Genomic DNA, 13,963 nt, shown 5'->3' with positions numbered 1-13,963 from the left:
GAGCGCATGGTCTATCCCAACACGTCCCCGGATCGGTCCAGGGTCGATATCCTAATGTGTAAATAAAGAACAACCGATTAGATTGGCGGCGGATCGCTTACAACACATCGCGCCGTTTCAAGATTGCTCATCCTGTGCCACCACTCACTTGAGACTTACCACCATCCGAACCTCAGCCCTTGTCAACCCAGCAGGTCGCGATTGTATCATCAACCCGCCCTTGCAGCGTGCATATACACATCATCTCGGGTGCGCCTCATCAAGCATGGATGACAGCTATTGTCAACTCTCTCGATGTTACCTTTTATTATTAGTCGGTCCCGGGGAAGTGGATGCAAGCGCAGCTACTCGTCGCAATGTGGGATAGCCAACCCACATGGGAATTATAATTTTGGCAGTTTGTTTCTCTATTCGTCCTCACGTCAAGGCCCCTGACCCCTTTCATTTCGACGTCTACTCACACTATACATGCAATTACCATCTCAGGTACCTAGGCTGAATTGTCGATCTACCTAATAACGGAGGCAGCTGGTTATGTCTCGGACCGCATGATGAGAGTGTAGTGAGATTGTGCCTAGAACCAACGCGTACTATGTACAAGCCTTCTCGCGTGTTATTATGTTCCTGCCGTTGTCTATAAAATTATACCTAATATTTACCATCTAGATTTTAGTGCCTCCCGGTCGGCTGTAAAGACGCAACATTGAGTTCCTAGTCCTTCACTAGACTCTTTGCATATCATCTGATAACTACCATGAGCTAACGGGGATTCTTAATTAAAGTTGATTTTTATATCATACCTTCGGTACTTATCCAAGTAGAACATAGTACACGATAACTTTGCATATTTCCAAGCAAAACCAAAACTCAAAAACATCGGGATCGGGACAGCTTAATATAAGATTTTACTCGGATCTACTATCAAAGTTAAGCGGACCGATGCCACAACGGGTATTAACAATAGTGTGATGGAGCGCACGGTTAGTGGATAATAATATCCGATCTGGATCTTAAGACCCCAAAGCTCAGTCATCCATAGATCAATAACGCCAAGAAAAAGGAATATCCGTAGAATATAGACAGCGAATCCTATGGCGAAAATACGAAACCAGATCGCAATGCGACGTGGCCAACAACACGGCCAGCTAAATAACGTCAAAGGCATGTTGGAGCTTACATACATACATGTATGTACGAACAACTCCGAACTGCCTCAACCCCTTAGTTCTATGATCCACCTCTTAAGCCCGTCGATCATTTCAGATTGCTGTACATCATCATAAGAACCGGTTTAAATAGGCGCATAAATATTTCCGTTTATTCTTAATTGCATATCATCGATATTTGATAGAATATAAGTAATTTGACGATCAACGATCACCATTCCCGAGTCATAAAGACAGAGACTCATGATATGATGATACCTACCGAGTCGACGATCTCTCATGCGTATAAATGGGTAGCTCCCACCGAGTCCCGCCTTCGGTCAGAGATGGTAGATGAAAATAACTTATCTGATTGTCTCTGTTTGCTGGACTTGTCCAACGTCCGTTCATCTATCCTATACATACTCCTCCTTACTCTCTACTTTCTTCTATAGCACCAAGAAAGGGAAAACATCCCGAATAAATGCTAGGCACGACATATCTCGAGCAGCTCACATGACGAAAACCACCCAGAGATAAATATGTACGCAGGCGTATAGCCAGGCCACGTGCGCACGAGTATATTATCGCCAAGCAAAGCAACTTAATCCCCTACCTTGCCTTCTTGCCTTGCCTTACCTACGCCCCTCATATTCTTGTTTCTGACTTATCAGATGAACTAACTCCTTGCATGGGAATACCTACTTACATATGGAACATGGTCACCAGGCAAGCGCGGCCGCAGGTTTCTGCGGCCTTCCGCGCGGGACGGCGTGGACGCGATCGAATCAGCGCCCGCCAGCGCCTCCAGGCACCGGGAAGAGAGTGCTGGCGATGCCGCACGTAGCCTAAGGTTGCGTCTGAGTATAGCGTGACCTGGTCTTGGGGAATGAGAAATTCCCCGACGGAGACGGTTGGCTACCGGACTGCTGCGACTTGTCCTACACACCCATTGGTGGTGCCGGAATTGTGCGTTGAGTAAGTTAGGTTAGAGAGATAACACGCACATGTGTCCCCTTCTGTTTTGTGTTTTATGTTCTTTGGCCCCTTTTCCCCTTTCCCCTTTTCATACAATGCTGTAGGGCCCGTACAGACGGATCCGCGCACAAAAGTCGTTATTAACAGCTAGGTAAGCTACCTGTTTGTGCTCTCATAACACAGATTTATGCGGAGTTTGATAGGCTATTATAAACGGGATATTTATTTACAGTAGTGTCCTATATACCTCGCGTTATGAATAATATACGGACTCTTTATACTAGGTAAATGTGGCTATTGCATTTCTAGAGCTAGATATGGTAAGTATAGAGAGTAACTAACGTGAAATAACCACTATGAAATGGAGATAATGTCATAAAGGTCACTATAATTTCACATAGCCTTAAGTCGAAGAATATGGTCTAGGACCATATAAGTGGCCTGGCTATAAAACTAAGAGGGCATTCGTCTGGGTTATAATAATGGCAAATATAGGAACTACGTAATATCAAGCTCCCCTGCCAAGGTTTCTATCCCGGGGTTAAGAGCTGCATATTCGGAATGTCCAATATCCAATCCCATCAGCACACGAATAATTCCTGTCGACGAGCCATGGCTTGTCCTGAGACATCTCATACTTACATACATACCTACCTACACATATGCGCCCCACAGTCAAACCAAGGCCAAGCTCGAATAACTGACCAACCAGCACATCCCACCGAACTTGATCCGGAAGAGTAAGCCTGGGTAGGTCAAGTACCTGCCAAGCCAGCAACACACCCACTCACGCCGACTGCGGCTCCCGCACCATAATCGTCAGCACGGCCTTCCCCCGCCTCCCCGCCTTGGCTAAGTCGTACTCTAGCCGGTCCACGGGCTGGAAGCCGAGGCGCTGGTACAGCGGCACGGCTAGGGGGAGGGCTTCGAGGTACGTGGGGATGCGCTCTTTGTCCGCGAGAGCGAGGACGGGGCGGATCAGGGAGGTGGCGATGCCCCGGCCGTGGTGGGAGGGATCGGTGCAGATTATGGAGAGGACTGTGGGGTTGGGGTTGTTGTTAGTATGAGGTCTGGAGGTGTGTGTTGGGATAGGGGATGGGATATATAATAGAAGAGAGGAAAGGGTGATGGGGCAGAGAGAGAGAGAGGAAAGGGGGGTAAATGTAAGGAGGAGTAAATATTCTCACATACCCAACTTCTCATGCGACCGCCACTTCTCCCCCATAGTCTTCAGCCCATCGAAAAACTCCTCATACAGCTTCTCATCCGCCCCCTCCGGCGCCTTTAACAACTTCTTCTGCACAGCCTCCCCCCCTTCCCCTTTCCCCTCCAGCCCAACCTCCCTCCCCTCCCCATCGTAAACCACAAACCCCTCCCGCAGCCCCTCCATCGTGCTCGGCGGGTCCCACTTCGCGAACGCGACGACCGCGCCGGAAGACGCATCCGCGATTTTAAATTGCTGCGTGGCCCGGTCGCCGAAACGCCCCCGGATCCGGGACGCGTGCCACGCGCGCATGACGTCGGGGGATGGCGACCACCAGTATGTGAACTCGGGGCTGGCGGAGAAGGCATCTATGACTGTGTTGGTTGTGGGGGGTTAGTTAGTTAGTTAGTTAGTTGCTTGGTTGGTTGTCTTGATGAAGACGATGTCCCTTGGCTTGAGGTAGGTAGGTATGCAGACAGATATTTACATAGACCTCTAACGATGCCCGTATACGCTACACGGCAGAAACCGCTTAAACCCCATACTCGGGTTACGAAGAACTTGAAATATATATAAAATAAACTCACTATATCATATAATTAGCAAGATAATCCAACATACACACATACAAACGTATATCATCAACTTGAAAAAAAAAAACACTCCCCGTGACTCACCAAACAGAAGCCATCCCCAACGTATCCTCCGGCGCACACCGGGCCATAACAAACCCCCCCGGCAACAAATCCGACGGCTGCGGGAACGGAAGCGCCATAATTCGTCCTCCCGGCGGCGCTACAATAACAGCGACTCCGGGTTGGGTCGAGTCGAGTCGAGTTTAGTATATATAGGTACCCGCGCAAAAGAAGTCGCAAGGATTTAGCTAGCTAGGTAGTTAGACGTAAATAAGTGAAGACGGCGCCGGTATTTTTTAGTTTTGCTCGTATTTCCTTATGTTTCCTCAGCTAGTTAGTTAGTTATATGTAAGACATATTCAGGTTTTTCTATTTATTTATCGCGGATATAGAGGCAAGTATGTTATTACGGCCGGGTTTATCACCCCCGGTGCGCCCTTCGTGTTGTCAAGAGCGGGAAGCATGGCGAGCTAACCAGGGGTTATTTTATTAGGTAAGCATACGTTGAGATATACCATGCATAGCTGTGATTTACGTATAATGTATGCATTAGATATCTACCTACCTGTTAATACGGCTTATCTAGGACTTATTTTACTAACCATACGAACAAGGAAATGTATCGGCATCATTCATTAGTAAGTCTATCATCTATAGAGTGAGTATGGTATGTCTAGTCATTGCACATATTTAATAGTTACATATATACAGCAGGATATACATCTACCTATGTCTATCCTGAAGAGAGGCTCTTTACTCCTCTGTTTCCGGCCAGATATCCCCGTCTACATCTGAACCGATAGAATCAACATCGAAGGAGTCACCTTCACCTATGATTGACGACTCGTGGCGCGAACGCAGCCGTGTCATCGACTTGATAGCTCGGACTACCTGTACGCACTCCTTTTCTATCTCATAGAACGTCGCAGCAAATTCTGAAGACCAAACGCTGAGCCTGTCTAATTCCATATAGCCTCGCGTGAGGTGATACAGTGTCGTAGCGATGGGCCGGAGATGTCGCGGGCTTGATCCTTTTCGCCGAAGGTCTAGGGGTAGCTTGTTTTTCACGCTTTCTCTATGGCGTACTAGAAACCATCCAGTCCAGTTTGGCATCAGAAGCTCTTCGCAGGTAGTGAATGCTTCCTTGTAATCTTTCAACTGAACAAGTGCTTGTATATAGTAGTTCCAGTTTTGGCTGTCTAGCTCAAATCCTGCCTCACGAACTTCCCGAACCATATTCCGGATGCTGGCGGCATCTCCCTTTTCGAAGAATAGCTTCTGCATGATCATAATACCACTTGATAGTACATATCGATATTTAGCCGAGACTTTTGGCGTGTGAGGAAGATCTTCGACGTAATCGGCTGACCGTGCTTCCTGCTTTGCAGTTTCGAAGAGCAGCTCCCATGTCGTAATAACACGATCGTAACGCGCTTCTTGGAAATCCGCACGCATAAGAGAATTGAGCATCGTCCCAGGCAAAATTCCACCCAAGTCTTCCTCGCCTTGGAAAATGTAACGGTAAAGGTCGACAAGCTCCCGAGCCCCGGCGAAGTCTTTGAGCTCGGTTAGCATGGAGACCATAGTACTAAAATGGGACTTCTCTGTATTCTGCTGCAACAGCTCGCCTGCTTTGCTGTGCAGACGCCCAGGTATTAATTTGTCTAATTTCTTTCGGTGTTGTAAACCGTATATTCTGTAAAATGAACGGAACGCTTCGCCAAGCCACTCCGTCGGGGTTAAACGGGCTCGTTGCCACGGTGGTAGATTCCTAAATTGCCCAAGCCTTTGTGTTAATAGGAACAGACTATCGGATGAGCTGGGAAACCCATAGTCCTGCATCAGCTTGTCGAGCCGCAGGACCGCCCCAGGATCTCCCGTCACGAGTAGGGCACCCATGACAATATGAAAGTGCTCGATGGTAACCGTGAAAATATTCTCCCTCAAAGCCGCCGTCAAAAGATTTAAAGCATGGTGAGATTGTCGACATATAGAGAGACCTATAAGTAACTGCTGGTAGGTGTAATAATTGTAAGGGATCTCCTTGTCAGCCATAAGAGTAAGAAGTCTATTGATGGCAGCAAGGTCACGACGAATGGCGTGGTAGTAAAGGAGCTTGTTCCACATTTGGGTATCAACAATCCCTTTACTCGCAGCGCGAACACATACGTCCTCAGCGGACTGCATATGATCATTCCGGCAGTACGCATCGACGATGGCACCAAGGATGGCCGCGTCTGCCTGCCCGCCAAGACTCAATAATTGGCGGTATAAGTCAATTGTAAAACCTAGATCGCCCCTATCACCCGCCATTTGCATCATCGTCCCGAAGCTGTAACGGTCCCATTTTCCCGCTGCCACTAAGTTTTCGAAGGTAGATATCGCTTCATCATAATCACCTGCCTTAACATAAGAGTTAAGAAGGATGTTCCAGTGGTGTGTACTATTCTCTAAATGGAATAACTTCGAGACATCATTAAAGATCTGCTGCGTATTGATAACTTCACCTCGAACGGCATGCACCTGCATGAGGTGTGCAAATATATCGTCGGATCGAAGGGCAGGAAGTTTAGCGTCGTCGCGGTACACTTCGATAAACGTACGCCAAATCCTGTAGACGGGTTCTGTGTCCCCCCGAGACGCATAGAAAGCCAAGTATCTCTGAAATGCCCTGTAAGAAGGAATGGTATGAAATTTATGCCAATCGCCCCATAGCATTTCTATCCCAGCGTACTTTACCGAGACTGGCACAGTTAGGTTATTATAGGCCTTGAACATTTCGTGAAGAACAGGGTGACTCGGCATGCTCCCAGGTGAATCGCGATAGATACGATATACCTCGATACCGAGCTGTTCCTTTCCTCTGTAGACTACCGTTCGTAAAAATTCCTCAAAAGCTAGAGGGTCTTTCGTTATGCTGAGCAGAGGGATAACTTGAGCGTCAGTGCACGACAAAAGAGCCCTGCGGACTAGAATCCTCTGGAGTGAGTCCAGCGCCTCCCGACTAAACTTAGCGCCGTCAATTTCTTCAAGTATTCGCCGACCAGTGGCCGCGAAGTCGAAGGCTTTTTCAGCAAGGCCAGGTACGAGAGCGACATGTTTTAATTGTGACGTTATACCCTCAAAATTCCATCTCCCAGTCATATCGGGGTAATACTTTTGTATATCCGTTAATACGGAGAGGTGAGAAGAATGAGCTGCATTTTTTAAATGCGACGAAATATCTTCAAAGTCCCATCGTGTTGTCATCCTGGGATATAGTATCCATAAATCCTTCAATAGCTCCAGCCTCGATGACCGTAACGCTGTAGCGAGTAGCAAATCGAGGGAATCGATTAAGGGGGGAAGATCGAGAGCACTATGCTCCAGCCCTTTAGTGAATATTTCAAGCGCTCGATTAGCATTCTGTAGGCTAATTTCGGCCGTAACGCCCGCGACGAATATCTGGTTGGTCCATTGTGATAGAGGTATTTGGTGGAAAAGCTCCGAAACTTTCCACGAGGCAGATAATCGGTCACTTTTTGAGAGAAAGAGTAGCACTTGTCGTATGTAATTGGCCTGGGACGGCTCATCTAAGGCCTTATAGTTATACCAAACACGATCGGCATCTTCAAAGTCGCTCTTCTTCAACAAATCCTCGAGAATCGTAATATGATCGCCGTCTATATCTAAATGGTTAAGACTGTCCGTTATGACATCAGACTGTGCCTGTCTCTCATTAACTCGGACGTTGCCCTCCTCATCCATATCCTCGATAGCTACACCCCGAATTCTGCCTGGTCCTATCGTCTTACTGTCATTGTAGGTGACGTCATCTGGGTTAACCGATACGCTGCTATCGGGTTCGTTTGCTTTCGGGTCAGCGGTGGCTTCGGATCCGGAATTGCGAACCTGGCGCTTGGAAAGCGACGACGTATATAGGCGAGGCATAATTTTCCCGAAAGGATGCCCATAACGGAAGCTATCAGGACGGCCAGAGACGGGTGCGGCTGGAGTTAGGCGGCGCATCAAATTCATGGCACCGCTTGGATATAGAAAATCGAGAAGAAAGGCTGAAGCGCTCAGGACGGAACCATTATTCTCTTCGGGTACAGAGCTCATGGTAAGATTAAAAGTACCATGCATCAAAGATTGCCAGGCGGCGGTAAGCTCTATGTCAGCGGCCCCGTGCTGCCAGAAGGCGTTTCGAAGCTGCCTCGAAGTCCGAAAAGACTGGGTGGCGCCGGGAACTACTCGATGGAAACCGCATGGTTCCAAACTGGCGGCCGTCTTCTCCAGCATCGGGAGGGGTATGGATTATAGCAGTACCCGCCTAAAACAACAGCTTATAACTGTAGTTTCATGGAAGTGAGTGTGTATAGTTAAAGAGTACCTAACAGTTCAAAGTTGTAGAGCTTCCAAGGTTCTGGCGCAAATCTATTAGGATATCAACTTGAAGAAATTATTAGGTACTTACTATACAGCATCTCGTACTGTAGTCTAATTATACTAGACTCATATAGTATCTATCCCTAGTTCATATATCATATATCATATATGTAGAATAGCCAAGTATAAGTTATAAGTAGTAGAGATTGAGCATCATGTCTAGCTTAGATCACGATATAAAAAAGATGTAATTTTGGGTTTAAATAAAATTTATATCACCTCGGAGACGATAAGGACCTGGCTTTGCTTTTTGGCGTATATTTTTTCAAGGTTTATCGCTAATCTGCCCCACTTGAGCCACAAGTATTAGGTCATTAGGTAAGCTTTTAAGTTGGTAGTGTTGGTACCCCACGTCAAACTGAATTTTGAGCATTGGAGATTGAAAGCTGGCCCAGCCTAAAAACTAAAAACCCCACCACATTCAATCATTAATCCACCAAAGACGTATATTGGATTTCAACCCTCAACACTGCATACCTTACATTAATTTACCCGTCGTCGCCTTAATAATTTTGGTGTATCATGGATATCACTAATTTTGTGGTTTCCGCTAGAAACCAGGCTCTTTTATATGGCGATTATACTACTTACCACAAGCAACTGGTCAAGAAGCTACATAAATGTCGGAAGAGATTGAATATTGCTACTAAGAGCCGCAACAAGTTTACCAAGAAAGACCCTATCACGGCCGAGAACCTGTCGGAGAATCACGAGTATGCGCAATCTGGCCTATTAGTTTTTTTTTTTAAATATCGCTGACGAAAACGAGGTACCTTCATCTACAATTGTTGACGGCCGAACGTGCTTGGGCACATGGTATGAGGTTCAAGGCCGTTCACTCCACCGATACCAAAGGCATTACAGGCAGAACCCGCTCCCATATCATATCGAGACTTGTTAAAGGTGCCCGCGCCGCTGAATATCTCGTACAAATATTATCCGAAAGCTCTGTGACAGGGGCTAGCGATACTGATATCCTAGAAGCACGTGCGTATGCTTCTATGATACGAGGCGCCACCCAATTCGAAAAACAGAGCTGGGAGCCATGTCTACAGAGTTATGCGACCGCTCGCATCATATATACAGCGCTTGCTACGTCTATGAAGGGGGATACCTTTAAAGACTTGTTGTCGGAAACCATCGACCCTTCTATTCGATATGCGGCCTATCAGACTAAAATTTCAAGGATCCAGACGATACCGACCATCGCCAGAAAGGCCTTCCCTTCTTCTGACTCTGCTTTGGTCGAGCAAATAAATAAATTAGCCCCGGACCTACTTAATAAGAGCGATTCTGATGCTCAAAAGGGCCAAGTCGGTGCCCCGAACGCCCCTCAGACCATCACATGGAGGTCCCGAGAAGTCAAGATCGAGGATGCAGCTATCGCTGTTGCGCTGGCCTCGATAGACACAGCAACCGCACGATTGACGGAGAAGTTGGCATCTTCCGACGTTATATTACCAAAAGAGATGGCTGCTGCGTACGATGAAGTGCTCATAGCTAGTCAGGATGCGGTAGATGCCACCAAACACGCTATTGACGAACTTAAGGAGGAGGGCGTATCCCAGGACGATGCCCGAATACAGAGTCTACAGATAACTCGCACCGCGGTTAACTACCAGGTTATCAGCTGGAGAATTGGTCGCAACCGAGTCTTGAGTGGAGAGCACGACGGAGCTTTGTTAGACTCGGCTCCTACAACTACTCGAAAATCCAAGAAAGACGCCAGCTCTCGAAAACCGAAGATAGAGCCACCCGGCAGGAAGATATCTCGGCTCAAAGACAAAGTTGTACTTTACGATTCTACGCTGCAGAGCATTGAGTCGATTAAAGAATTACCTGGCGTTGCAGCTGATAGAGACTTATCAGAACAATTAAGCGCAACTGCTAGATATTTCTATGCCCTCAAGTCAGTATCCACAGTTCTTATATTCATATTTTTGCGCGAATGCTTATAGACAATATAGATCTCTCTCCATTGCAAGGTCGCACTCGCTAACCAACCAATCGCGCAATGCTTTGGTTCTCACCAAGCACGCGTTTGACGAGTGTGAGCAATCAGCCGCGTTTTTCTCCGAGCAGGAAGCCTCTTCTTCAGAGTCCTCGCCCCGTAACATAGAAATCCGGCCAGGCGATATCCAATTCCTTCGCAACCTATTAAAAGGGGAGCTTCAGAAATGTCGAGCGATTGTTGAAATAGATAATCTACGGCAAAAGACGACCAATGCGACCCCGCCAGGCGCAAGAGCTCCGCTCGTGCAACGCTTATTCGAGTACCCAGCGGAGGGTGTCAACTTGGAAAATCTTGTCGAGTTCCCACCCAAGGTAAATCTTATTCCCGTGAAGCCTCTATTCTTCGATGTTGCTTGGAATTACATAGATTACCCTGGAAAGGTCCCGGCTGCCGCTCCCGCCGCCGAGCCCGAGCAGAAGCCGGAACAGCCGGCGCAGCCGCAGAAGAAAGGATGGTTCGGGTTTGGAAGATAGTTCAGACCAGCCTGTTATCCTCTAATGCCTACGTGAAGTAGACCATAAGTCAGCAATTCATATAAGACATTGGATTAAATATCACATCTCCTTGCTACGTTTTCGTTTTTGTGACTGTATCCCTAGGGGTTAACGAAGGGGTAGCGCACTAATCTTAAAGGGCGGTTTATGATAGTGCAGATGGTGCATTCCTAGGGTTGAATTCCCATATCCCTTGCCATTAACACAGCCCCTAATTATCCTTAATAGCTCCTAGAATCTCCCAAAGTTGGCGATATTTTTTAATTCTATCGTCATAGCTCATCATGTTAGTCCGCGTCCTTGCAAGAAATGTTAGTCGGCCAATGATGTTTGACAAGTACGAAAGTAGCCCGCAGCTAGGCTATCCCTCACAGTCGTCGAAGATGTGGGCAAGCACCAGCGAGTTACCCATTTTCATTACTGAGAACCAGTCGCGCCACACAGTCTCTCTGCGTCTCTTCATATGGGCCCTCGTCTGCTTTACCGCCGTAGCGTTGACGTTAGGTCTGGGCCTCGGGCTCGGCTGTGCCCGATATAGAGCCCTCCATACCACACCATTGCCCTTGCTGTCTAATTACAGCATCCGCTACGGTATCCCCGAGAACCTTGACGTCGTTCCCATAGAGAGGCTTATCAATAAGCGGGAGCTCGAGCTGGATACAGACTTTGCCGCTTCGAGCGAGCCTCGGGTCCGCGAGTTCGAGTTCAATGTGTCGGTGGCGCTGGCTGCGCCGGACGGGTTCCGGAAACCGATGGTGTTGGTGAATGGACAGTCTCCGGGGCCGCTGATAGAGGCGAATGTGGGAGATACGATTCGGGTAAGGGTTAATAATCATATGACGAATAGTAGCACGTCGATACACTGGCATGGCATGAACCAGATCGGCACGCCGTGGATGGACGGCGTAGCGGGCGTTTCGCAGTGTGGGATCCCGGCCGGTCAGGGGTTTACGTATGAATTCCGGGTAGTGGACCAGAGGGGCACGTTTTGGTGGCATGCGCATTCGTCGGTGCAGTATAGCGACGGTGCTTATGGGGCAATTGTTAGGAGTACAAGTCCTTGTGTATAAGGCTATTGTCTAATTGAAATATAGATTATACGCGATCCTGGAGAACTGGTGCCTAAGACGGACGACGAGAAGCTCCTGTTTGTGTCGGATGTATATCACACCTACGGGTCCGTTGTAAGGCTACCCACCCCCTTAATATTAGATCTGTCCTAGAGTTGTTTGCTAATCACGAACTTCGGGTATTCGGACTAATATAGATATTAAAAAGCTACCTCAACTCAACGTCGAAATGGGTCGACTGGGAATCAGGCGTCGAGCCACTAGCCGATAACGTCCTGCTCAACGGGCAGAACACATACAACTGCTCCGTCACATCAACCACATACGCACCATCTGCAGACCAGCCCTTCGAAAATACCTGCACGGGCGGACAACTCTACACGACGAAAGTACGCCGTGGAAAGACCGCACGCTTACGGCTAATCAACGCCTCCTCGTTCCTATCGTACTGGTTCAGCATCGACAACCACACGATATCCATCGTCGAGCTAGACGGCGTCGAAATCGAGCCTATTTCTGCCCGCGGCGTGTATCTAAACCTGGGACAGCGAGCCTCTGTGATCCTAACCGCAGACCAGGAGCCCGGCAGCTACTACGTGCGTGCTTCGCTGCCGAAGACGTGTTTTCTGCCGTACGCGCCGTATAATAGCTCGGGGCTCGAGGTAGCGGGGTATGGGGTTAGGGGGATGATATCATATTTCGAAGGTAGTGAGCGGGAGGCAGGCGATCGTGATGATAGTCCGGTACTTGAGGCCATTGGGGTTGCTGGAAATACGTCGAACCCGTATGGCGTCGAGAACAACGGGTCTAGGGGAGACGTGTGGGAGGGATGCGATGATATGCCATTCGACATGCCAAAACCGATGCGAAAACAAGCCGCGGTGGACGTAAGCGAGGCAAATACGCATTATCTCGAGTATGCGTTTCGCCAGGCGCAGGAGGTCAATCGCATTTTCGTCAATAAAGTCAGTTCTCTATACTTACCTACCTTTCTCTATATCACTCGACCAACCACTCCCGTTCCTTATAAGTCTTACAACATAAGAGCCCAATCAACAATCAACAAACATCTCTAACCTGACCTACATAACTAACCCACGAATAGACCTCCTACCTACCCCTCCCCGCCAACGCCACCATCTGGAAAGCCCTAGACCAACAGTTCACACCCGACAGGTCCAACTCGTATAATAGCTGGGACTTCGGGCTCAACCAGCAAGTCCTACTAATCCCAGACGCCAACCAAGGCGCTCAGATCGTCATTAACTCGCTTGACGCGATGGAACACCCGTGGCACATGCAGTAAGCCCCCCTTCCCCTTCCCCTCTCCCCCTTTCCCCCCTTTCCCCCCTTCTTTCTCTCTCTATCTTCCTATCGCCATACGCTCAAAGTCCAAGTCTACAATATACCTAACTAACCAACCCTCAACAGCGGTACGTAACAACACAATCCCCAGCGATAAACCCCAAATCAACCTAACACATACGACCGATCCCCCCTCACCACAGGCCACACCTTCCAACTCGTCGGCTGGGGCCAAGGCCTCTTCGGCAGCAGCAGCAGCAGCACCGATTCCACGACCTGGAACCTCGCGAACCCGATGCGCCGCGACACCGTCACCGTCCCGCCCTTCAACCACGTCGTCCTGCGCTTCGCCGCCGATAACCCGGGGCTCTGGGCCCTGCATTGCCATGTTGCGTGGCACGTCGAGGGTGAGTTTTTACCTGCCTACTTACCTACTTACCTACCTACCTACCTACCTAGTAGTAAAAAGAAGCAAGTAACCAACTTACTAATTCCAAATCCCGCACGTCTATATAGGCGGCATGTTTCTCACCTTAGCCGAGCGGCCATCCGATCTCGTCACGCTAGTTAATCAGATGGATCCCGACACGAGACGTCAAAGCCAGGGCTTCTGCGGCGTGGCCACATAATACATCGACATAAATCTACGAAGCCAAGTAATGATTTTATACTAGAGTATACCCGGACGAT

General features: G+C 48.4%; 3 protein-coding genes across 4 annotated transcripts; 2 read left to right on the top strand and 1 right to left on the bottom strand.

The window, feature by feature from the left end:
• Positions 1–2,910: 2,910 nt before the first annotated feature.
• Positions 2,911–8,243, bottom strand: GL218_08797 (uncharacterized protein; the record flags this gene model as incomplete). 2 transcript variants are annotated; one of them, XM_033585604.1, is made up of 4 exons in its annotated part: positions 2,911–3,161; positions 3,315–3,701; positions 4,793–6,706; positions 7,757–8,243. In XM_033585604.1, 4 exons carry the CDS (start codon positions 8,241–8,243, stop codon positions 2,911–2,913), a joined length of 3,039 nt encoding a protein of 1,012 aa, XP_033440297.1. The 2 variants fall into 2 exon arrangements, with proteins under 2 accessions (XP_033440297.1, XP_033440296.1); XM_033585605.1 differs by lacking the exons at positions 2,911–3,161; positions 3,315–3,701; positions 4,793–6,706 and adding an exon at positions 7,189–7,267 and having other exon boundaries at positions 7,555–8,243.
• Positions 8,244–8,912: 669 nt separating this feature from the next.
• On the top strand, positions 8,913–10,877 carry GL218_08796 (Signal recognition particle subunit SRP68; the record flags this gene model as incomplete). Its single annotated transcript, XM_033585603.1, has 3 exons — positions 8,913–9,103; positions 9,160–10,299; positions 10,358–10,877. The coding sequence occupies 3 exons, from the start codon at positions 8,913–8,915 to the stop codon at positions 10,875–10,877; spliced, it is 1,851 nt and encodes a 616-aa protein (XP_033440295.1).
• Positions 10,878–11,182: 305 nt separating this feature from the next.
• GL218_08795 (Laccase-1) lies at positions 11,183–13,902 on the top strand (the record flags this gene model as incomplete). The annotated part of the gene is made up of 6 exons (XM_033585602.1): positions 11,183–11,941; positions 11,993–12,082; positions 12,166–12,933; positions 13,074–13,270; positions 13,523–13,680; positions 13,790–13,902. The coding sequence occupies 6 exons, from the start codon at positions 11,183–11,185 to the stop codon at positions 13,900–13,902; spliced, it is 2,085 nt and encodes a 694-aa protein (XP_033440294.1).
• Positions 13,903–13,963: the final 61 nt, after the last annotated feature.

This window comes from Daldinia childiae (assembly GCF_008694065.1).
Source record: "Daldinia childiae strain JS-1345 chromosome Unknown Scaffold14, whole genome shotgun sequence".
Lineage (NCBI taxonomy): Eukaryota > Fungi > Ascomycota > Sordariomycetes > Xylariales > Hypoxylaceae > Daldinia > Daldinia childiae.
Note: the sequence above shows the minus strand (reverse complement) of the source record. Positions and strands in the feature narration are given on the sequence as shown.